This window comes from Antrostomus carolinensis, unplaced genomic scaffold (assembly GCF_000700745.2).
Source record: "Antrostomus carolinensis isolate BGI_N321 unplaced genomic scaffold, ASM70074v2 scaffold1009, whole genome shotgun sequence".
NCBI lineage: Eukaryota > Metazoa > Chordata > Aves > Caprimulgiformes > Caprimulgidae > Antrostomus > Antrostomus carolinensis.
Window position 1 is genome coordinate 55,411 of NW_010339002.1, and position 24,193 is coordinate 79,603.

The 24,193-nt window shown below is 35.3% G+C and overlaps 1 protein-coding gene across 2 annotated transcripts in view; it reads right to left on the minus strand.

Moving 5' to 3' along the window:
• The window catches only part of DMXL1 (Dmx like 1), a 67,030-nt gene extending 51,286 nt beyond the window's left edge, over positions 1 to 15,744 (minus strand). For both annotated transcript variants that reach the window (XM_010175674.2, XM_010175675.2), the window contains exons 1-8: positions 15,625 to 15,744; positions 9,908 to 9,974; positions 8,513 to 8,517; positions 7,720 to 7,798; positions 6,973 to 7,105; positions 4,755 to 4,821; positions 2,574 to 2,749; positions 903 to 1,092 (exon numbers count right to left, since the gene is read on the minus strand). In XM_010175674.2, the coding sequence (XP_010173976.1) occupies positions 903 to 1,092; positions 2,574 to 2,749; positions 4,755 to 4,821; positions 6,973 to 7,105; positions 7,720 to 7,798; positions 8,513 to 8,517; positions 9,908 to 9,974; positions 15,625 to 15,639 (732 nt within the window). In that variant the 5' untranslated portion in view covers positions 15,640 to 15,744. The remainder of the gene's footprint in view (positions 1 to 902; positions 1,093 to 2,573; positions 2,750 to 4,754; positions 4,822 to 6,972; positions 7,106 to 7,719; positions 7,799 to 8,512; positions 8,518 to 9,907; positions 9,975 to 15,624) is intronic.
• Between the last annotated feature and the right edge of the window lie 8,449 nt (positions 15,745 to 24,193).

Genomic DNA, 24,193 nt, shown 5'->3' on the forward strand with positions numbered 1-24,193 from the left:
TTGGCATTCCTTTTCACTTGCTATCCTTTGCATCTTAACACAGCATGCTCATGTAAAACAGTTTTCTCTAAGTTTTTATGTAATTGTTATTTCTGATATCTAATGTTGTCTTTTATTTTCAACAGGAATACAGAACTGTCTCCAACTTCCTCTCCTCTCCTCTCTTTGAATACTTTTTTTGGCTGCATTGTGCCTTTCAGTCAGACATATTTTTAATCTGTGCCATATGTGCTAAGAAAACACCAATAGTGCTAAATACATCACTCCATTAAGATAAGAGCACAATATCTACATACTCTCTACACAGCTTTGTAGGAGATGACTAATGCTTCACTTTCCTTCTGCTTCCTACTGTTTAGAAAACACTAGCAGGTAGGGATCATTGGCCTTAGAGATACACCTTATGAGCAGTCTCCTCTACTTGAGGACTATAGCAGAAAGGCAGCAAAGGCTATCTTTCTTCCCTCTGTATTATCACTGTTTTTCCAGTTGCAGAAGCCAGGAAATACCCCACATCTTCAGAGGTAACAAGTGTGCCCCCATCATGCATTTTAAGGTAGCATCATCAGTAGGTTTCACACAACCTATATACAGTATGTGCTCCATATCATCCCTAGCCCTTTGAACTAGACACCACAAAGCACTTTGCTTTTGTCACCAGAGCAAAATAGGCAGCAGTGACGTAACGACAGTGTGTCTTCCAATGTGAAAGCTCAGTAGGACAGCTGTCAGCTTAGCCTTCCTAAGGAACAATGAAAGTAAATTCACTCTTTTATTACACTGTATGCACACCTATGGTATATGGTTCAGCTTATGATATGTTTGAGCTACTAATTACAACCCTGTCTAAAATTATAGCTGTGTACCTGTGTTTATCCTCAATGTTTAATTTCACTTCTTACCTCTAAAGCATTTTGCACTTTTTCCTTACTTGAAGTATCTCTCTTGAAGTTATTTGTGGAGTTCACTGCTTCACTCCAATTGTTGTATCCTCCACCATACAACAGACTGTCATTGGGTAACAAAGTCTCTGCCCAGAGCCGACAAACATTATCCTTACAGCAAGTCAGGAGTACATTGCAGACAGCACCACTAATGAAAAAAAATTTAAGGCGTGAAGAAACTGCTTGCTATCACTTAGCATCAAAATAAGGCAAAAGTACCAGTTTTCCATTATCAGTTTTCAGAATTGCACCAAGTAACTTAAAAATATTGGGGAAATAAAAATTCAACGATATATTTATAGGAAAATAAATGAGGTGTCAAAGGCTTTCATATCTATTCAAGTATCTGAACATAAATTACCTCAAACTTCATTACACAACAGTGTAACACCAAACCATGGATTTCAATTTGCAGAATTAGTCATAGTTAGAATAGCACAAGTTATGTTTTTCTTTTTGAAGTCCTTCGCATAGAAAGATAATCATTTTCTGGACACCTGTTCTCAATTCCCCAGATCTTATTGCTATATAGCACTTACAAAATTATATATGCAAAACAGAGAAACCAAGACAATACCAGGAATAGAACAGCCAACTCAAAATTACAAACTTTTAATAATTACTGTTTTTCCAAATGCAATTTGTGTTACATATATACATTTAAAAAATCTAATTAGCCTAAACTAGGCACTGAAAAAACCTATGTAGATCATCAGGTTTCCAGTTTATGTAAGTTTCCAACTTTGTTTTAGCAAAGACTTGAAAACTATATGGATCGTGACTGGACTGCCCAGCAGTAAACTCCCTTAGGCATTATGGAGTAATTGGATTTTCAAAGCTGATGCAAGGACTACAGTAGTGGCTTTACAAAGAGTCTTCCACTTAAAGGTTGGTATAAAAGACAGAATAAACTTGCTCCAAAACACAGAAGTATGTAGAATTCTAACAGCTACTATTTGGAATAATATGGCAAAAAGATGGTTGCAGGGCACAAAATTGCTAACTGCTTCAGTCTGAGACTGCAATTACTGGTGAAAACTAGGGACAGGTCATTTAGGAATCATCAGAATGCACACACACAAAATATCAATTACAAATGATCCTTTTAATTAAATTTTCACATACTGTTTCTGAGAGAAGTCTAGTTTTTCACTAGGTAGAGAAATAAATCAAAAGACACTGAAATATTTGAATGTTTGAGAAAGATGACAAAGTGACAGGATTTTTGCATTGTTCTGATGCCATTAGGACAGAAAGAGAGGAACAAGCTAGGATTAAATGCATGAATGGTCATTTAAGACAGTGCAATCAAAAAGGTGCAGAGAAATAATTTTGCAAGAGCTGATCTTGCATTTAACCCCATCACTAAGCCAGTCTTTAGGACTCCCTTTCTATCCTTCCAGTTCCTTCTCAAGTAAGAGGATGCTTACCATCCTCTAAGAAATTCACATGCTTCAGTGTGAAGGAATTATACGAACACACAGGAACAATATGCAAGGTGTGCAAACTCAGTTATTAACTGAAGTAAACTGTACAACTTGTGTGACTGTTGACTGTACAGCTCTGAAGACTGTACAGCTTGGGGTTTTTTGGGCAATTTACAAACCTCAGGTTATTACAGCTACTGACCGTGGCATGAATTTACTGGTCTTCCTCCATGAAAATGCATTTACTGATCGAGGATGAGCCAAATAAACAAATGAAAAATCAACTTCTTTTGGTTGTTTTTCTGGACTTGCGCCAGGTGGTGTTATGGTTGATCGCCAACTGTCTGTATTGTACCACACTTTCACAAGACAATCGTCCTGAAAAGAAAAAAGACAGTAAATAAGACTATCTTGCATAAGAATATGATGCACTTCAAGTACTTCTGGGTATGCCTCCTAAGTTTTTGTTTCTCTTTTAAGTAAAAAAACTTTTCTGATGCCAAAAAGTCAGTTCATAAAAAAAAGAATTTCAAAACTTGATCATAAAGAAAACATGGCAACAGAGTTTCCTTTTAATCCCTCTTGCGATTACTAATTTGGATTTAATTTTGCTCCTCCTGATTAGCTGCCAGTTTTTAACCACAAAAATGCAAACTGCACTGGCTTGAGCTGGTATTCAAGTGTTAACGCAACTTACTGTACTTTGACAGAAAACCCCCAAAACCTACACACAAAAATGTAAATGCCAGGAATACAAACAAAGGTCAAAGATGACATCTCAAAAATCAGTACTGCTCAGCCTGCTTTTCTTAGATATGCACATATGGAAAAAATTCATGTTCTCCATGTCCTTGATGTTATGCCTTTAAGGACCAGATAAATTAATCTGGACCTAGATTTGCAAGTTCTTGCTTATCTGTCAAATATGAATGGTACTGAAATATTTTCTTAACCTGGGTATGCTTAACATGACCCTATTGAGAGAAGGGGGACGTTGTTTTGCTGACCAGCATCTTCTCTCATAAAAAAGTAAACAAAGAAAGAAAACACAGAAACAAAGATGCATTTTAAAGATTCTACAGGCAGGGAATTAACTTAGTCATTTATGGCAAAAAAAACCCCACTATTAATTTTCCTACTTAGTCAGTAATTTTTCCTACTTATTCCTACTTATTGAATAATTATGCTTTGCATGAGTTTATAATGTAAAAAACCACAACAGGATACAAGACATTCCAGTTAAAAACTCTGCAAGGGTATTACCCCTATAAAAATTATTTACAGATTAATTTATTTTTCCCTAATTCAATCATATTATAACATTATAATCATTAAATCTTGATTTTAAAACAAATATTAACTGCTACCTATTAAAAAAGGTGAAATACATACAATATATACTGCCAATAGTGACAAAACACTTTTTAAAATAAAACCTGTACTCTGATTATTTTAAACATGACTCCTTTAAACCAGTCAATGGCTAAAGACATTGTTACTGGAACCTTTTCACCAATGTCAATGTGATTCTCCCATCAAATAAAGACACCAGTATTATTTGCAGAAAGCAACTACTTATTTCACATCCCTTAACAAGTTATATAAATCCCTGTATGGATTTGTCTCAATACATCCTCTATGTTATCTTGATTTTCTCCTGCTTTGACTTCTTAGGATATTATTCGCTTACAAAACTTGAACAAGTTTCATAATACAAATAAAATATTACTTAGTGTTTCAAGAAGTGAAAAGATACGACAGTGACATTTCGCTTTAACTTTTTTACTTATTTTGCCACAGGGTTTTATTGCTTTTGCTGATAAACCACTCAATGCTGAGCACACAGAACTAATCTGTAAGACTGGCCACAAACACTGACATTAACTATGTGTGAATATACTTGTGGGGAATGTAAATTCTCTTCTAAGTACACAAGCAGGTATACAAACACATTTACACAAAAAGATATTAAAGAGCTATTTTTGATTAATGGTGTCATGGTAATAGTGAAATACTGAATCTATTTCCTCACTAGAAGGATACCTAGTAGTGAGCTTGACCACAGATCTCCTGAAAATCTTATCTTTCTGATGTCTTATAGTTTGGTACTGATTAAAATGGGTATTTTAAAATAGTAAGCAGTGAATATTTTTGGGTTCTCTCCCTGCCTCCTCAAACCTTTCCCCCAATTCTTATTTACCAAAATGTAAATATGCATAACGGGACTACTGGAAATACTACGCAGAAAAACCTAAAATAAATTTTTCATTTAAAAGTTTTGGCTGGTTTGTTTTGTTTTGTTTTAATGTCTGGATTTTTCTGTTTCTTTTCTTTAATAGCTTATCTGAATTAGTACAAAACAAACTAGAAAAAAAATGCTCACCTTTCCAGCAGTAGCAAAGAACTCCCCATCTGGTGAGAATTTCATTAAACAAACTTGAGAAGCAGTTCTATGACATAAAGACAATTAAAAATACAAGTTTTAAGAACTTTTTGTCCAGAAGAACTAGGAGGCAAACTTGTGTGCAACACATGGTTGTGGTCACACAGGAAAAACAGAAAGGTGTTACAATATTCAATACTCCAGAATATCGTAAGAGAAAAACAGCTGCTCACAGATTAAACTCTATGCAAATATGCTCTACTTTCTCTTCAATCATCTAGATTTCAAATTTATTTCTGCTGTCCCATACTATTTTCCAGCTTACCTGAAAGACACCTCCATTTCTCATACTTCCTACAGTTGTAACTCAAGAAAACAAAAAGGTGTAAAAAGAATAATGTAGTTAAGAATTATGTGAAAGTAGTTTTTATATTAATGGTCACACTGGTAATAGGTGTCACAGCAAAATAACGTAAACCTAAGTACGTGGTTCATATTTGCTGTGTTTTACTTTCATTTGAAACACTAATAAATGAGCTTCTTTTACAGGCTTTGAAGCACTGAGCTATTGCCTAAGTGACAGGCTTATTGATGGCAACAAGCACAGACAAGAATTTAATTGAGCAGCACAATTGTACAGACTACATTTTCATCTTGAACTTATTACACTCATATAACAAGTTGTAAGGCCTAACTTTCACAAAGGATTAAGTTAGTCGTCAGGTCAACAAAAGCATGATGCATTTTGCAGTAACAACAGCAATTCAATTACAAAAGCTGTGCATCAAAGAAAGTCAATTTCCACCTAGGTTTAAGCAACATTCTCCTAGTAGAGCCAATATGAAGACATTTGGAAATGCCTCCTTCAGACATTACAAATTATTCTAGCAAAGGGTAGTACTGCAAAAATCACTATCTTGCAAACTGGTCCTTAAGAAAAACCTATTCTAAATCTAACTGACATACAAATGTCAGAAGAGACACAGGCATAAGAGATGAACTGACAAAGCAAGTTCTGTTGACCCCTTCCAGGACCTGCTAGTTCAAAGTACACAACACTCAGCTCTGTCCTCCACAAAAGCGTTTAAAAGATGGAAACAGGTAGAGAACTATGAAGACTTCTGTATGGTTTATAATACAGAAGCAAAACATTATTAAAGGGACAGAGGAAAAGCAGTATCTGTATGATCTTGACTACTGTTACTACAACCCCTGATTCTAAAACCATATCCATGTTATTCTATCTACAGGCTGACTCCTCCTCTTATTAGGCTGAGAGGAGGGTCCAAAGGTGTCTCAATAAATTGAGTAAGTCTTCAACTTTTTTTGTTTAGAAAGTCCATCATATTCAAAGAAAAATTTTTCAGTTGTCATTTGGATGATCTTGGGATTTCAAACACATCCTTGATAAAAGAGAGAGAGTACACAGAAAAAGGAACAGCTAAAGGATCAAAAAAGCATTTTTTCAGGTACATCCAGAGAACTACCCAACTAATGCCAAGGGCTTCATAAAGATTAATTTCAGCCTGCCACTTCAGTAGACTTTAAGGAAACTGCCATATGGTACACTGGACCCAAGTGATCATTGCACCTGATGTATTAGAAAAGTTTGCTTATGGCAGGAAGGACCATGATTTAAATTGTCTTACAAACTGAAGTAATAAACTAAAACTCTTCTGAATCAAAATGAATACAAGAGGAGGATTCAGAGATGCAGAAAGACAGAATGAATCCATCTTTGCAGGACTGTTTTAAACAACCAGAATAAACACAGAAGAAGTAAAGTGTGTGAAATGGGGGAGATGTGCAAGAAGGAAAGCAAGGTGCAGTACACTGGGCATAGAATGAAGTTTATTTTAATCAGTCCTGCAAGAACAATAATTTTCAAATATGCAGCTTTCACCTTACTTGTACGTGGAATAAAGTCTACTGGCTAGTTTCGATAGCAGTCTTCCCTCAATATTTTACTAGTGTTCAATATAATTGAAGAACTGCCTAAGAACATTAACTACTACTCAAAAAAATTACAACTGATCTTGCAGGAAGAAAGAAATATAACAAATTCAAGGGAAATATGATTCAAATTTATCACGTATCAAGAATATTTATCAAGTAACAGTACAGAATAAGATTTCACTGAACTACACTAAGTATTTTATCTGGAAGTTATGAATCAGCAAGGAAAAGGGAATTACTTGTCTTTAAATGAATTTCTTACTTGCATTGCCAGATACACCTCCATTCTCCAAGTCCAACATCTGTTCTTTCAGTATTGTCATTGTCAGAAGAGTTTTCCAAAGGAACACTGGACCAAAGCTGAAGACAACTGGAACCAGTCAAAAGGCGAGTGCCTAAAACAAATATTTATAACAACAGAACTATAAAACAAGTAGCAAAATATAGACTCAAATAAAAAGAGAGAAACAAATCACTTTTGCAAAGCTGAAACTGCATAACAAAATATGCCAGATATTATCTTAACACCTTTTCTACAGCAAAGTTACTATAATAAAAGGGTGCCTTTTACGCATTCCCCTACATGAATACAGATTGGGTCAATCCTGCAAGAAGGTACTCTCAAGTATTATAAGACATTTTGATTTGAGTATCTACAGTTCAAATAGTGAAAAATCAATCAAATTTTCAAAGTAGTTATTCTCTAGAAGAAACACCCTGAGCTACTGTGGATGTCCCTCTCTTACAAAAAATACTTGCCATCTAAGCCATGTTTTTAAATATCAGATACTGCTGAGATTAGGATAATCAAATAAGATTCTACGGATGCACCTAATATTTTGGCTCTCCTATAACAAGTTACAAAAGGTAGATTTCACTGCACTTTGGTGTTCTCTATCATGGTAGGACAAATCAAAAAGCTTTTCCTTGTCCCTAAAGAACAGTGAAATTTAAATTAAAATTAGTTGTAGTATCAAATACTTAGGTGTTTCTTTTATTCTGTTCTTACCTGTGGGATCCCACGTTAGATTGTGCGCTATGGCTTCCAGTAAGATTTGAGCGTTCTTCTGCCATTGATAATGTAACGTCTAAAATTTGAAGTATTCACAAACATTAGCATTAAAACGCTTCCTTCCCCTCCCTTTCTCTTTTGTAATAGAAGTAGTATATCTTCACTGCACCCTCCAACTTTTATGAAGGATATGTTTAAAAATACATTACTGCTTATCTAATAAAAAGGGAATAATTTTGATTTTTAAATAAAATAGTTTTCCATTAATCTGACCACACAAATAGAAGTTTCTAACTTCTTATTTTTAAAACATGGCTTAAAAAAAATCAGTACATAAAATCATCAGAATTAGATTTTTTTAAAGGGAAGCCTGAATATTTTTTTTTTTTAATTTCAAAAATGAAATACACTAAATGCACCTGGTGTTTGGCAGCAGTAGTACTGTTGAATTAAATTATTTCAATAAGGTCAAGATAACTTCTATAATACTTCCTCCCTTTCTTTTTTAATATGCAACAGAACAGTCAACTATCTTCAGATTTTGCATCATTACTTCATTCACTGGAATAGGCTGAGGATTAAATTCACAAAATATTTACCTTGTTTGTTTTCATAATACATTGCAAAGCTTTGATGCTTTGAATTATAAAAGAAACTGAACTTACTACTGGAAAGAATACTAAGAGCCAACAGGTTTTTTCTTTAATTTACAAGGCAGATATTTTCAAAGTAATCATCCCCCACTCCAAAACTATCAAACCAACAGATGTGAAAGCTAAAATATAAAAACTAAATCTTTCAGAAGCTTGGGAGAAAACAGTAGGAAGTACCTGCAGATAAGGATCTAAATGAAATATTTATGAAGCTGGGGGTTTTGTTTGTTTCCTTTTTTGACTCTGATCATTCTAGTAAATGGAAGACAGACACAATCTCACAACAACCTAAATATGCTGGAAATTATTGCATAGCAGCTAAATGCAAGAATTAAGTAACAGAGTATTTCTTCAATTATAAATATTTGAAAGCAAATAATGGGTGGAGAGTGCTTCCTCTGTTGCTTACGGTTCCTACACTAACTTTGAAGTTTCAAGGTAAATGTAGTGTTTACCAGTATAGAAAAACATTCAGGATGGATTAAACAGCTCCAATGATAAAACAAAAAAAAAAAAAAAAAAAGAGCAGTGTTTTTAAAAAGTTTGTATGAGCATAGGAAGTCACATTTTACCATCATTTTTTTCCACTGGTTTCCAGTGGTATACAACATTATATATATATATATATATATTCAATAGCAGCTATTTAATTAATAAATAAAATATCACTGGTTTACAGGCACACCAGGAACCATATGACTGATCTGGTTACTATAAAGAAGGGAATCCACTATACAGCTGTTTAAACCATTTATAATACAAATGAAGAGAACAATTCCCTGAAAAGGGAGACAGAAGCTCCTTGAACAATTGCTGTCAAAGCCTTCATATTGTCAAAGTGACTTTAATTAGACTCTAATGCTTCTAGTGATAAGAGTAATCTTCTCAATGTAAGAAGCACAGTTAAATAATGTGCCCTAAGTCATATTATTAGCCAGAAATTAAGATTCTGGCTGCTATTTCACTAAACCATTGTCGTAAATACTAAACAATGCTATCAAGAGAATAAATATTGTTCTTACATTATTATAACACTGAAGTATAAGCATTCAGTCAGATATCCTAAAAAAGCCATACACTTTTTGAAACTATTACAGATTTGACCATGAGCATGCAGTTTCACAAACCAAAGTTAAAGTAAGAATTGTAAAACACTCCAGGTCACAAAGGCTACACAAGATGGTTCAAAAAGGAATTTGTAATGCCTATTGTAATGGCCACACTCTTAGGAGAACAGGGACATGCATGTCTTTTTGGGTTTTGGAATATTTCAGTTACGAACTGTACCATTAGATAAATCAGTAATAGGAAACATTATAGTAAAACCTGTTTTAAAACTATTAAATAACATGTTTCTGTCCTCCTCCTACCATTTTGACTTCCCAAGGACCACCTCTTCTTTCAGTTTTATTCTAGCATTAAAAGAAGACATCAAAGATATCTTCAACTTTAAAGCAAACCCGAAAAATTAGACAGGCATTATAACTGAGTAAATTAATTAAAGCGTGATTAATTACTTACATTATGATGACTGGTGTTCTGCTTCAGGAGGCTAACTGGCTCAAAGATACAAATCACATTTCCGTAAGAAGCTGCAATCTAAAGTAATTTATATTTATATGTACATAAACACACATAGAAGAAACAAGCTATAGAAAAACAAATGAAATGCAAATTGTTGATTCTACTTTTAACCCTGCTTGTAGATAAATCTGAAGTTCAAATCCATATTCCCTTTCAATAACAGAAAAACGACATCTAGCAAAAATCATGAAGTAAATGCTGCCAATAGTAAGAATACAATTCTTTATATACACATTAGTCCTGATGTACACATTGTACTGAGAGTACAAGTGGACATGAGCAATTTTTTTTTTTTTTTTTTTAAATCAGATCTATTACCAATATTCTTCCCACTTCAAATTAGGTAAACACTCAAAGGAGTCTGCTGAGTTCACATTCTCAGAAGTGGAACCAACATTGTTTCAGTGTACTTTTGTGGACTTCTCTGGCATGAGAACATGCTACATTACTTAATTCAAAAGTTTTGAGTTATGCAAGCTAAACACCCAATGCAGAGAACCGCAAAACAGAAGAACTACTAAATGCTAACATAAAATACTTTTAAAAAGTTGCAGTATGGTCTTTAATTGGTATTTCAAAACCTTATTCCATCAGTTGTAGCAGCCACACCAAACTTACATTAAGACAAAATTAAGGGTATTCTATCTCAAGATACCTATACAAAAGCAAGCTTAAAAGACTCGCTGAGCCAAAAAAAGGCAAATGTATGTTAAAGACCTCAGGCAAAGAGCCTGAGAGAGACGTTGTAAGGCAATGTTGCCCAAAACTACTCTGAAATACAGATTTACAAAAATGAAGGAGTTTGCACAGGTCACGCATAATGGACATCCTGCATTCTGAAGGGATGCTTTATGTTAAAAGGAGCACATCTACAGTTCTGATACACTGCAAGAGTCAATTGCCTATTTCTGTGAAATTCTGGCTCAGAAAGTATTGTTTTCCGTTAAAAACATTAAAGAAAGTCATAGTCACTTTACAAAATACATTTTTATTTCAGTATTTGCCACAAGAACAAAAAAAGCACCGAACTATCATACTTAAACTGTTACTATTTACAGATCTGTTAATTACAGATGTAAATCATCTGTACAAATGCTAAAATCCATAGGTCTGTAGCTTCAAAAGAAACCCTCTGCATTAAAAAGAACACACAGCTGAATAAATTTCTACCACACTAACAACCTAAACATCAGTCTGACCCAAAAATGCCAAGAATAATTTTGTCATAGTTGCAAAATGCCTGAAGACATTTTTTTCTTACGTCTCGGACTACTATCTGCCCTCTCTAATTCTCTTTAACTATCTCACTCACTCTTTTATTCTCATAATTCTATTCTACACCCCAAGAAGTTTATATAAATTCATATTGATTAGATTTTTTTCCTCTTTTCCAAGTGTGGACAGTTCTTCCATTTTTTACTGTTAGTAGGTTTTCAAGACAAACTCATATGATCATGCCAAAACACTAAATAGTGTTCAGAACTGCTACCCCCTGAAAGTTTCCACAGGCTTCCGCAATGACACAGCCACCCAGACTAGTCCTCACAGACCAGCATGCCACCAAAAAGAATAATGTAAATTTGTGTGTTGAAGAATTTCCCAAACTACCACAATAACCACCCAGACGTCAACCAAATGCCTATTGTAGTCCCAAGTCCTGTTATTAGAAATAAGACGTGCAGAGAAGCCTTACTGAGTTGTAAGGTAGAGGTTAGTAATTTCTAATGACGGACAGTGGTAGTGAGCACACCCTCGGCAAGTTTGCAGATGACACAAAGCTCAGTCCTACAGCGGATTCACTAGAGGGATGGGATGCCACCCAGAGGGACCCACGTGGAGTGGGCCCATGTGAAATTACATTAAGTTCAACAAGGCCAGGTGCAAGGTCCTGCACCCTGGGCAATCACCAGTATCAATACAGACTAGGGAAATAAACATATTGAAAGTAGCCCTGCAGAGAAGGACTTGAGGGTACTGCTGGACAACAAAAATCAAACGTGAGCTGGCAATGCATGTTTGCAGCCCAGAAAGCCAATCATATCCTGGACTGCACGAAAAGAAGGGTGGCCAGCAGGTCGAGGGAGGTGATTCTCCTCCTCTAGTGAGACCCCACATGAAGTATTATATCCAGCTCTGGTGACCCCAGCACCAAGAAGACATGGACCTGTTAGAGTAGGTCCAGAGGAGGTCCACAAAAACGGTCAGAGAGATGGAACACTCCTCCTGTGAAGAAAGGCTGAGAGAGTCAGGGCTGTTCAGCCTGGAGAAGGCTCTGGTCAGACCTTATAGGAGCCTTTGAGTACTTAAAGGGGACTTACAATAAAGATGGAGAAAGACTTTTTACCAGGTTGTACAGCAATAGGACAAGGGGTAACAACTTTAAACTAAAAGAGAGTACATTTAGATTAGATATAAGAAAGAAGACATTTTTTACGATGAGGATGGCAGGACACTGGAACAGGTTGCCCAGAGTGGTTGTAGATGTCCCATCCCTGCAAACATTCAAGTTTGGGTTGGATGGGGCTTTGAGCAACACAATCTAGTGACAGATGTTCCTGCCCACGACACGGGGGTTGGGTTGGATCATCTTTAAAGGTTCCTTCCAACCCAAACCATTCTATGGTTCTATAATTCTTGCACTGCCATATAAGAATAAAGTATCAGTCCTTGGAGCAACAACTTTGTCCACCCTCACAACTTTGTCCAAAATAGGAATATAACTGGCAGCATCAGGTTCTCATAAAGTTTTAATATAATCTAAGAAGTTTCTTGATACCCATATGTTCTTCTCCACTAGGACTCTTTACTGCATAGAATCCCTCAACATTTTTCTCATTCATCAAAAGATCTGTAACTTGTACTAAGTTATATTATTACTCACTACCAAACAGCAGGAAATAAAACAACCACAGTTCCTTTGAAAAGAACCCACAGACTGACTACTAAAAAACAAACAAAACCCCCACCCTAGTATAGTTCATGAAATTATAAGCCCTGGATTCAAAACTAACCTTTCATAGTCGAAATAATGAATAGTTCTACTTATGATAAAGGTCTGATTTTAAAATATCTTATTTAACCAACTTACTGGTTTTACTTACCAATTTTCTACAGATAACTTATTAGCATGTGAACTAAATGAAATTTTTAATTACCACCTACATTTTTCTTTGACATAAGCAAAATAGTGTGTTCCATAAAGAAAATGCTTCATATATATTGTAACATTGCAGTCACCAACCATGACACAAACAACTTTGATTAAGGATCTAAAGCTGGGACCAGGGTACTTCTTGTACCTTGTTAGATATTTGCACAAGCCAAACCATGAAAACAAGTAAAGTTTTGTCAGGTCATTAATAAAAATTTTGGCCTTAATTCCTATGTTCACAAAAGGAAGTGGAAAGAGGCTCGTAGCTTGCATTGTGTGGGAAAAGATCAAGTACTGTACCCATTTACAAATAAACTGTTAATTACCAAGTTGTCTACAACCAGAGACAAGAGACTAGATTCAGTGGCCTAAGATTAAGTTGTCCTGTTTGTGAAACCAGTCGTTGCAATTCCATGGGAGACTTTTTAAAAAAAGTTTATATACAGACATATCATACACATACAAACACACGTAAATATAAACATATACACACATGCTTCTTGGGAGGATTAAAAACTCCCATCCATTTTTTTCTCTCATCTCATTCTTGGAGACAGAGAATTAAGTTTATCTCCAAAACTAGACTAGGAAGAGAAACGATGGTGTCATATTCCCCCCACCCTTCAAAGTCAAGGGAGAGGTGGGTCATACATGAACTTCTACACTGTTGCTACTTCAAATAGCTTCACAAGGCACTAGCTTCTCAAACTAAAATTAGATTTAGAGGGCAAGAATGGGAAAAAATCTCAACTCATTACTTTCATAACTAGAAAATAACTCTTTTACAAACCGATTCTGTCATCCAAAGTGAGAATGATGGCAATCCTTCAAAGAGAGTAAAGGTCAGCTCTTATGGAGAAAGTATTTGACAGCAGCTCTCCATAAAGTAAAAAAAAAATAAAAAATCAAAAAGGTACATAGTTCATAAACTACAAATTATAACTGGATGCTTTCTAGAAAGGTTCGAAATTTCAACCTAAATAAGCTGCATTAGTTGCATTCTGCTTTTTCCTACAGATTTTAAACAACAAACAATACTCTGGAGGTAAACTGAAGAGAAATCTGTGTGTCAATACTGATGAAGAAGCTCCAAGAAGAAATTCCAACCTTGGAACAGTGAACTGGAAATGTATTGATCGGTCTGGTCAATAAGTATATTCCTAGCCAGTCACTGCTTAGTGTTTCAGCAAGCTGCAAATACATCTAGTCTAATTGCTAATAGCAAATATCAACTTGCAGAATCAAAATGACCACATAGGTCTACTTAAGAAGCAAAAAAATCCTAAATCTTAAAAAGCTTGATAGTTTGATATATTCATATGTGTTCATTTACGATTCAAGGACAGTTTGTCATTTAAATGCATAAAGAACTGCTATTGTGCAGATGACCTTGCAAATTTGCAGGAAAACTTTGTAAGATTAACTGTGGTATGTGATCTGCATGTGTATTTCACTGTCTGTTAATATACAGCCAGTGAAGTAAAAAAAACTTTCTAGTTAGCAGCAGCCAGTGGAGAAACACATGCAGTCCTTATGGCTACAAGGTACCAGAGAGACACAGAGGAGAACAATTCCTCATTTTCATCACTAACATTGCAAGAGTTCATACACCCAAACATTAAAAAGCAAGAACAGAGAGTGACTAGGGATCATCATCATCATAGACTTCACATGTAAACATGAACTAGTTTTGAAGCAGAGGTCTTGTCTCAAGATAGCCATCAGAATCTAGCCAAAGGTCTCATCAACTCAAAGTCTATAGTGATAAGCAGAAGACTCATGTTATCACCTCACTAGGACAGGCTTAAAGAAAGCAACAAAGTAAAAAAAAACCCCTTCCTATATGGGCCAATATGTACTCAGACACAGTTCCTACTGAACTGGTGAATAGTTTAATTACATTGACATCCCAATGGATAGAGTCACCTGGTCGTTCCTTTTTACTGTGACAGAACAACTAAGAAAGATCTCTGTAAAAAGGACTTGAAATCTAGAAGTGTCTGATCCAGTTTACCTTCATAAGAAAAAGAGAAGCTCAGAATTAAAGAAAGCAAAACCCTGTCTGAGAGCAATTTTAAGCCTTCATTAATTGCTTGAAAGGGATGTCATTTTTCAGGATGATCTGACAGTGGTTTTTGTGTAAGCACTCATCTGCTACCAGCCACTAACATGTCAAAGCATGCTGATTACATGCCCCATTGTGTGAAGCCATACTGAATAAATTACCTTTGCTTCCACTTTACTCATCTTTTACTCAGATTCTTGTTATTTCCTCTACGCAGCCCTGTGTGTATCTGTACCTTCCTGTGCAGCCCTACACACCTTCTACAATCTCAAATCTATGGTTACTATTTCACATTCACTGTGCTGCCTACCACAAATAAATACATGAAGCAAGCAGCCATTTTACTGTTAACTCTTGTGTATTTGCCTTAACATGCAAGTAAGCACACTCTTGAGAAGGTACTTAACATGATATTGCTAGAACACCATTAGAAACACTGCTTTACGTACCCTCCCCTGTTGCATTGAACAGTCCACACATCCTACTTGAATGTTTCCATGTTTTGCTCCAGGGATTATCTGTAATCTTTCAAAGTCAGTGCCCAATACGACAATATCACATCCTGATGCATATGCCTAAAAGAGAAAAAAGAAACAGGAATTAAGTAAAGCTTTAGCTACTTAACAGCATATCAGTGAAGTTTGAAACACATATCCTACCCATGTAGAATGCTATAAACAGAAGTACAGAGGTATTTGCAGAGATCAAATAGATGTCAACAATTCCAATAAAGCAACAGAACAGGCAAATTACTCTTCCTCCATGCTTATAAGTGTATCACAACACTTCCATAACAAGCAAACAGTGGTTCAAGATAGGAAAGGTGAAAACGGTGGAGTTCTGAAAACATCTAAGAGAAAAGAAAAAGCATGAAGAACAAAGTTCATGCAAAGTAAAAAAAGTAATATATTTCCTAGACTGCAGACAGAGGCATTTAAAAATAAAACTTAAAAAGGATAAATAGAACTGAGGAGCTAGAATGGTACAAAGCACTTAGTAAGGAACTTTATATAAGGAAAAATTCAGAAGGGTAACAGAATGAAGCTTAGTCATAGAAAAGCAAAACTGTACTTTCAGACTTGTTGAGTCTCCTGTTACTTGCATTCCATGGATCAATTTTATTTTGTCTTAAATTTATATCGTCACTAAGTAATTTGACATATCCAACTCATTCATAGAGCCAGCTGATTGAGTACTGCAACGTCTGAGTCAAAATGTCTTCCTACCCTTACGCAAGTTTTGTTAGAAACTGACACCGATTAAAATGGATATAAAGATTAAACATGGGAGAAACTTGTTGAAACAACAGTAAGTAGAGTCATCCAATAAGCATAAGAATATAGCATTCAAGGATTAAAGCCTAGCACAAAGAATGTGCATCCATGGAAAAGTTAGAGCCAGAAAGCCAGCAATACAATTAAGAATGCAAACAATAGTATTTTCTTAGAGAGCAAGAGAATGATAAAAGGGCCAAAAATGCCATTATAGTTGGCCAAAAGATTTAAGAGTAGAAGAGTTTCACAAAAACCACGTGATGGAAGATTATTTCTGTATACTGACATAAATGATTGTGCCTTACAGCCAACCCTACTGATTTCTAGTATATCAACTACAAACGCTTTTGATTTGGAAAAAAAAAAGAACAAACAGAAAAACTGAATACTAGATTTACAAATTTGAAATCTGATTATCATATTTTCAGGTGTTTCACATGAAAGGGTGCTTTTACCAAACATGACCTAGACTATCATACCAATACATACATTAACATAAATAAATAAAAATTCAAAAATGGATATTTCAGTCCAAAGAAAATTTTCTCCACAAAGGGTTCAGTGATATTTTACAAAACAATCTTATCCAGAAGACTGATCACCATTCTCAGTCAATATTCAGTTACTACTTTCCAACCAGTAGACCACCAGCCACTCTTAAAATAACCTGATAATTGAAAATGCTGTCTATAATGTTTCTGCAGATTAAATATAACCATATATTCATTTATGAATTGGTCAGGTTTTTCAGACCCTTCCTATCCTCTCCCCTCTTCAGCTTCAACAAGAGGTTCAAGCGGTGTAATTCGTTCTCTCAAAAGAGCAGCATTTATTACAAACTGACATATTAAACCACAGGCACCAAAGCAGTCTAATTTAAAATTCATTCCAAGAGAGGAGATTAAGTGCTATTTTTTGTTCAAATGTTAAAATTATTATTTTGATATTGCAATGACATTAACATTGGACCTGTTCCTCACAGAACATTATTTTCTTCCGTTAAAAACCATCTCACCTGGTGACTCACAAAGACCACAGTCCACAAGGCAAAGGTTATTCGGAAGTACCATATGCATAATTTTTCCCAAAGCTGTTTTGTTGAATGTAGTGTCCTGTATCGAGGCAATTTTAAGGGCGGCGTGGAGGGGTGAGTGCTTCACTTCAAAGACACAACCTGGCTTTAGTAAAAATGTCTTTAAAAGACTAAAGTGCCAAAGACTGTATGAAGCCCACCTGCTCTTCTGTATGTCCCTCTAGGCCTCTATAGGCTTACTAGATTTCTCCCATCTGGTTCTCTCCATTTCTAGCTTCACAGGCAAGCCTGGGATCACGTAGCATCACAACACTACAATATTTCCACCATCGTGAGCAACAACTACCATATATAGTAACACATACCATTAGCAGTAATCCTGAAGTTCAGAAATTAGCCAGTTAACAGGATCAAGAACTTGACCAGTTTTGATATATTATAAAAGTCCTGAGTACACTTGGCATTTTGCATTGAAAGAACACTAAAGTAACTATCAAACGCTACACACCAGAGTCTTTAGGAACTGGTAAATTCATCAATGTATCAGGAACAAGGATTTAAAATACTATCAGAATTCAGGCTACCTCCTGCTAACCTGGGCTGTGCCGGACAGCAGTTGCTCAAAGAGGTACGTGAACATCCTAGACTTGTTGTTTCCTGAAAATGTCCCCTTTATGAATACAAATTCTTGTCCAAGAACTACAGCTCCTCCACCCTCTTGCTATGTTTAAACACAGCTATTATTTTATGTTCAATACTCATTTCTTGCCCAACTTAATACTCTATGTGGTTAAGAAAAAAGTTTGACAAATCAAGGGAGAACTTCCTTCAGAAAGTTGAGGAGCATCTTCTCATGCTAGTTCTTCTCAGTTTTAACAATTCATTATAAGTGCACTCGTAAGAGTACAGGCCAGGGTTGGGGTGAGAGTGCCCTTTTAAAATCTTGGTCTTGGAAGAAAAATATAGTAATTCCATCCTTATGTTCTGGTAATTCTCCATATTTCCTGAAAAAAAATGACATTCAGGAAGAAAAAGAATCACTTCTGACATCAGCCTATTCAGATGGATTATATTATACTTGGTCATATTGACTTCCCAGTTCCCAATAAGCTGCAGAACCACTGTAGAGCTGATCTATTTCTAAAGAGATAGAAAGGGAGAAAAAAAAGAAAAAAAAAAAAGCATTTTCAAAGGGCTTCCAAATATAAATACAGTCAAGCAGAAGGATGATGACTTGGAGGTTATTTTTGACATTTAGTCAATGTTCACCAGCAGAAGAACCACAATTTCAAAGATGAAGAGGGGAAGGAAGACATGTATTTCAAAGAAAAAAGGGGTCTGAACAGAAGGTAGCTATACTGTCTGGCAAATGAAACTGAAACTCGTCTCAGACTGTCTCTGTACAGGGAAGTCACATGCTGATACACGCTCACTGGAACCCAGACTCCAGTCCTGAATGAGGTTTCTAAGCAGTAGTATCCTATGAAGACATTTCTCTAAAACAATAGCACGAAACTAACCACTGGACTACTTTTACACTCATATTTTTTTTTCAGCTCAGAAAACTGTATGAGGTATTTTAGTAAAGTATTATGGAAGTCAGCACTCAGGAGTAAGGAATACTTTCTATACTCTAACAGTCTCAGATTAAACAAAAATTCTGCTACCAGTCAACTTTAACTACTTTTTACTGCAAGACTTGTCCACAACAGTTTGCATGTCACTCATTTTCATTTTAACAGAAGCCACTAATATTGCATTTTTATAAGCTATGGAAACTAAGGCAAAAGGAAATACAAGTGTTCTACTATGTGTAGGGCAAAAAGCAATTTCAGAGTATAAGCATTTCTTGCCTCTGTAGCCTTGTCTACATTATTTGGCTCTTGGAGGGGAAGCACAAAATGCTGCTATACAGTACAACCAGGAAAGAATTCCTGAATATATTAAAAAAAAAAAAAAAAAGAAAAAAAAAAAAAAAAAGTCTTCTAAAGCAAGCAGAGCCTCTAAGTCTTATTTTGGCAAGCCACAAAAGCCTTTCATCTTAAAAATGTCCTAGAATGTTTACAAGAAAGTTGTATTTGCACAATGGGACAAGCTGATAATGTTCTTGGAATGTTTATTAAACAATGCATTGTTCTTCTGTTACACAAATAAACAAGACAGAACTAGTTCAAGCTGCATGAACATGGATTTCACTAGCTACTGACACAGCAAAACAAGTTGGAAATTAGGAAGTGAAAGATGTTTCAAGCCTGTGAAAATAAATGTAATTTTGTACACAGTACTGGGTTTTCACAGAATTTCTACCCATTCTTTTAATCAGATGTCAGCTCTTATTTCTAAAATTGTACTTCTTTGGAGAAGATTAACATATATTTTAACAACACCTGTGCTTTAAAAGCATGTTAGATTTAACAGAAAATAGTTTAAACAATTGTATGAACTATGTGTTCTAATTTCTTTCTAAAGCGAAAGCCTGAAATACACAACTCTTACAAATACTAGTAAACCAGACTCTACTCTCAGCAGCAGAAGAAAAACAAATGAGCAGCGGTCTTGACCCCTTACATAGCACAATACCTCTAAAGCAATTATTTCCCTTATACTCAACCTTCTTTATCTATTTCTTCTATGTACTGACACACAAAGTTTTTGCAAAAGTTTCTGCTGCATAAAGACCGACACATTTATCTTGCACAGCGTGCACAAAATTTACTCACCTGCATCTCTTACATGAAGGTCACAAGTACACCTACCATAAACTGTCAGCTACTAGCCGCAGGTGAATGCAGTAGTATGCACACATACACGTTATCTTTTGCTTCTTACGTTTTGCAGCCAATTTAGTTACAGTACTGGAGGTAATTCTCAAGTCAGATCAAGGCCACTTTTACCACTGATGGGTCTCAAGGATTCTTATGTCCCTTGCAAATGAAATTATGCAAGTCTCAAATGCCAGGGCTTACAATCAAATTGACTGATTAAAAGTATTTTATCCAAAATCTGTAATAGCTGAATAACATGTCTATCACATGTTTGAAACTGGAAGTTTACAACAGGTATTTTTATGACCTTTACAACAACCATTATACCTTAGGGAAGATTAATTTCCCACTTTTTTAAATAAAGGTATTCCAAGGAAAAGCATTGTAGACTAGGAACAAAAACTTACCAAAAAAACAGGAAAACTCATCTTTATTAATAACATCATCTACCTGTTTCTTCTGCTGGATTGAGCACAAATGTAATACATTCTCTGTCTGCAAGTGCTAAATACTGCTTCTATGCAACACAAATAGGCACAGGTGGGAGGAGTATTTCCTTGTATCTCACTTCTCTTATTTTTCCCCCTCTTCTAAGAATAATTTGCAACAAAATCATTCTTAGGAAAAATATAGATAAAAATTACAGGCAAATAAATCAGTTGAGAAGGTGATACTGCAAGAACATCTGTATTCTTCTCCTTTGCACAGAATTATCAAAATCAAGAAGCACAGTCACCATGAACCCCATGGTACCTCAGTGAATTACTCTACTGAAAAAAAGAACCCCTTACTCATGCAGATATAAATTTGCACTAGTCTTTTTGGCATAATCTGTCCCCACTCTCATTACTGTATCAAAATTTACTAGTCTGAGTATTACATTTAGTTATCTTATACTTTTAAAAAATATATTTCTTTCATTAAAAAGATTAAATTTAAGAAATACTCTTTCATCATACTTGAGAAAAAAACAAAACAAAGCACAACTTTCTAATCTATCAAAAGTATTTCAACTAATATACTCCTTTAAGTGCCAAATTGATTGGCCATGCACTTAAAATCAAGACTTACTGAAACTGCAGTTTTCATTGAATATAAAGAGGTTTTATCATTTTTTATTATTATTAATTCAGTTTAAAAAACCTGATTAATTTCTTAAGTTCAGAATAGGTTAACTGGAACATGAGAAAAAGAAAAAAAGAAACATAAAAAAAGTTTTGTTTCCTTTTCTAAATCACAATTAAGAAGCAAGTGTAAACAATATAACTTCTTGAGTGACTCTTATGACCAATCAGTTAATTTTCTTGACTATAGATATGCATGGAGTTCTCAATACAAAGAAAATGTTAAGCAGTAACAATTTTATTGAACCACAGAATCTGCTTCTGCTTATCAAAATATTGTACAAAGCTGGAAGAATTTTTATCACAACCCAGTATTTTTGGAAAATTCAATGTAGACTTGATCAAACTATCCAGAAGACACATTTTCCAAGTGCTTTTCAACTAAACATTTGGAGTTCATGTTTTATCAATCATTCAAAGCAAGTCTCAAGTCCAGGATGAGTTTAACCACACAGAGAGGAAATCAGTCTGGAAAAGATTCTGGTTGCATTGAAATAAACCATGCAATTTATCTTTCTTTCCCAAATATTTATCCCTTTGTGATTTCCATTACCAGTCTTGGGACTTGTGCTTGTAAAGTTGCTATTGCTCATAGTGATTTTTTTTTTTTATTTTCCCCTCTTCTGATACTTGGGGGGAGGGGGGAAGAAAAAATATAACAGACATAGAATTGAATAAGCAAAGGGCACAAAACCAACCAATCACAAAAGTGGTATCAGTGCTGGTTACCCAGTAACTTAAATACAGCTTCAATAATAACTAGTACAGCAGTATCCTGTGTGATGACTGCATGAACCTATAAACAAATGGTTTTTTACTCAAATATTTCAGATCTGGAAACAACAAAAGAAAGCAAAGAATGTATTCCACTGTGGACAAGTACACAGAAAAGAAAATAATTCAATTTCAGGAGATGTAAATAGAGAATAAACAGTAAACTTCTGACTTCTGAGGGCTGAGTTCTCACTGATTTAGTGTACTGTATGTTATTACCACTCACTCTCAGCAGATAAAAGACAGGCATGCTTCTTATGATATCTTGATGATTATAATTCCTTTTCTATATATAAATAAAAGAAACGCCAAAAACTCTTTATCAGTGTTTTCTCAAAGGAAGCTCATGCTCCACTTGACACTTCATATCCTAAAAAAAGAAAGCCAGAAGAACAAACCTACACACTATTATAACAAGTATCTCAAATATCATCTTAAAACACAACTGCATATATTTTAAAAGGTGTATGTAATTTAGTGGTTACTGACACTTCTTGCTAGTTTCGCTTCCAATTTTTCAGCATTTAGAAGAATCTATTATCTTTACCTTAAAACTGGAATATTGTAAACTGTTTCACTTTAAATATTCAGCATAGCATATTAGACAATATTCTGGACCATACTGTATCAAAAAAATCAAGGTATTAAAGAACAAGTTCTGTGGTCAGACAAAGGTAACTCATCCCACACGTACAGTACATAACCCTGAAATATCAGGTCCCAGGAGTTCTCAGCCACAAAAACTGGAAGCACAGCAGTTTGCCAAGACATGTTTTCTTCCATTTCTAAGATACCATTCAACAGTATTTATACTTATTAATGCTTATATCATTACTTCAGATATGGGAAAACAACTGACCATTTTTCTTGTTGGATTTTCTAAAGGTTAAGTACATCATTTCTTTCCAAAAAGACAGAAATTAGCTTCAGTACTTATCCCTTCTTAATCCTCCTGAGCAATCTTATGAATTTAACACAGCATCGCAAAATACGCTAACAGCAAGAAAAAAAAAAAATAACAAAACCCAAAAAACCAAAACCCTGAAGCAGTCAAGAATATTTCTGCTAGCAGTTTTAAATCTGAGGAAAAGAAACCTATTAATAGTCTTCCAGAGAAAAGGACAAAACATAGCAAGATGAATGTGTCTATAAGAAACAGTGTTACTACATTTATATCAAAGTAGCACTAGTAAAAAAGAGGTCACAAAACAGTTACTCAAAACTGCACTTCCCAATCACTCTCTTCTCCCAAGAGATTCTTACTCTTCTTATCAACTCGGGAGCTCTAACACTTGAAGCCAGGCCATAACGGGCTGAGAGCGCTTCAGTGACACTGAGAACTCAAACTATTTCCCTCAAAAAAGAATGATATCAAAATGGGAAACGTACGAGAACATATTTGGAAAGCTTACTAACATTTACTTCCCCATAAAGCAAACCACTTTGTCTCTTACCAAATGGTTTCCCACCACTGTGTCTAACATTTCTGGATATGTAAAATCAGGAAGTTTGGCACAGCTGGAATTTGAAGTCCCAATCGGTGCAGGTCAATAAGTCTTCCAACATGAACTTACAGGATTCATTTTTTTGGAAGCAAGCACATGACTGGACAAGGCTGTAGATAAACAGACTTTGCCAAGCCAGCCTAATTCCAGGGAGGCAGCTCTAGGGCGCTTCGCTCTGACTGCTGATGCACCCCCACCTTTCCAGCACCGGCCCTGCACCACTGCCACAGAGGGAAGCTGCGAGCAGCCAGCTGAATTAAACTGTGAACACCATACAGGACAGGACGGGAGAAAAAAAAAAAAAAAAAAAAAAAAAAGGTGTTTCTCAATTCTTGCATTTCTATCTATCATTCCCCTATCAAACTCAAAACCACATTATGCTGTAATCAGGAGTGGGCAGAAAAGGTAAGGTTAAAAACACTCAAATGGGGTGTGCTGAGAAACTTTGCTGCGTCTTATTTAATTCCCTTTCAGTCCAAAAGGGAAGGCAAGAAGGGCATATTTCGGGGGGAGAGTGGGAAGAAAAACACAACAGAAGTGTGT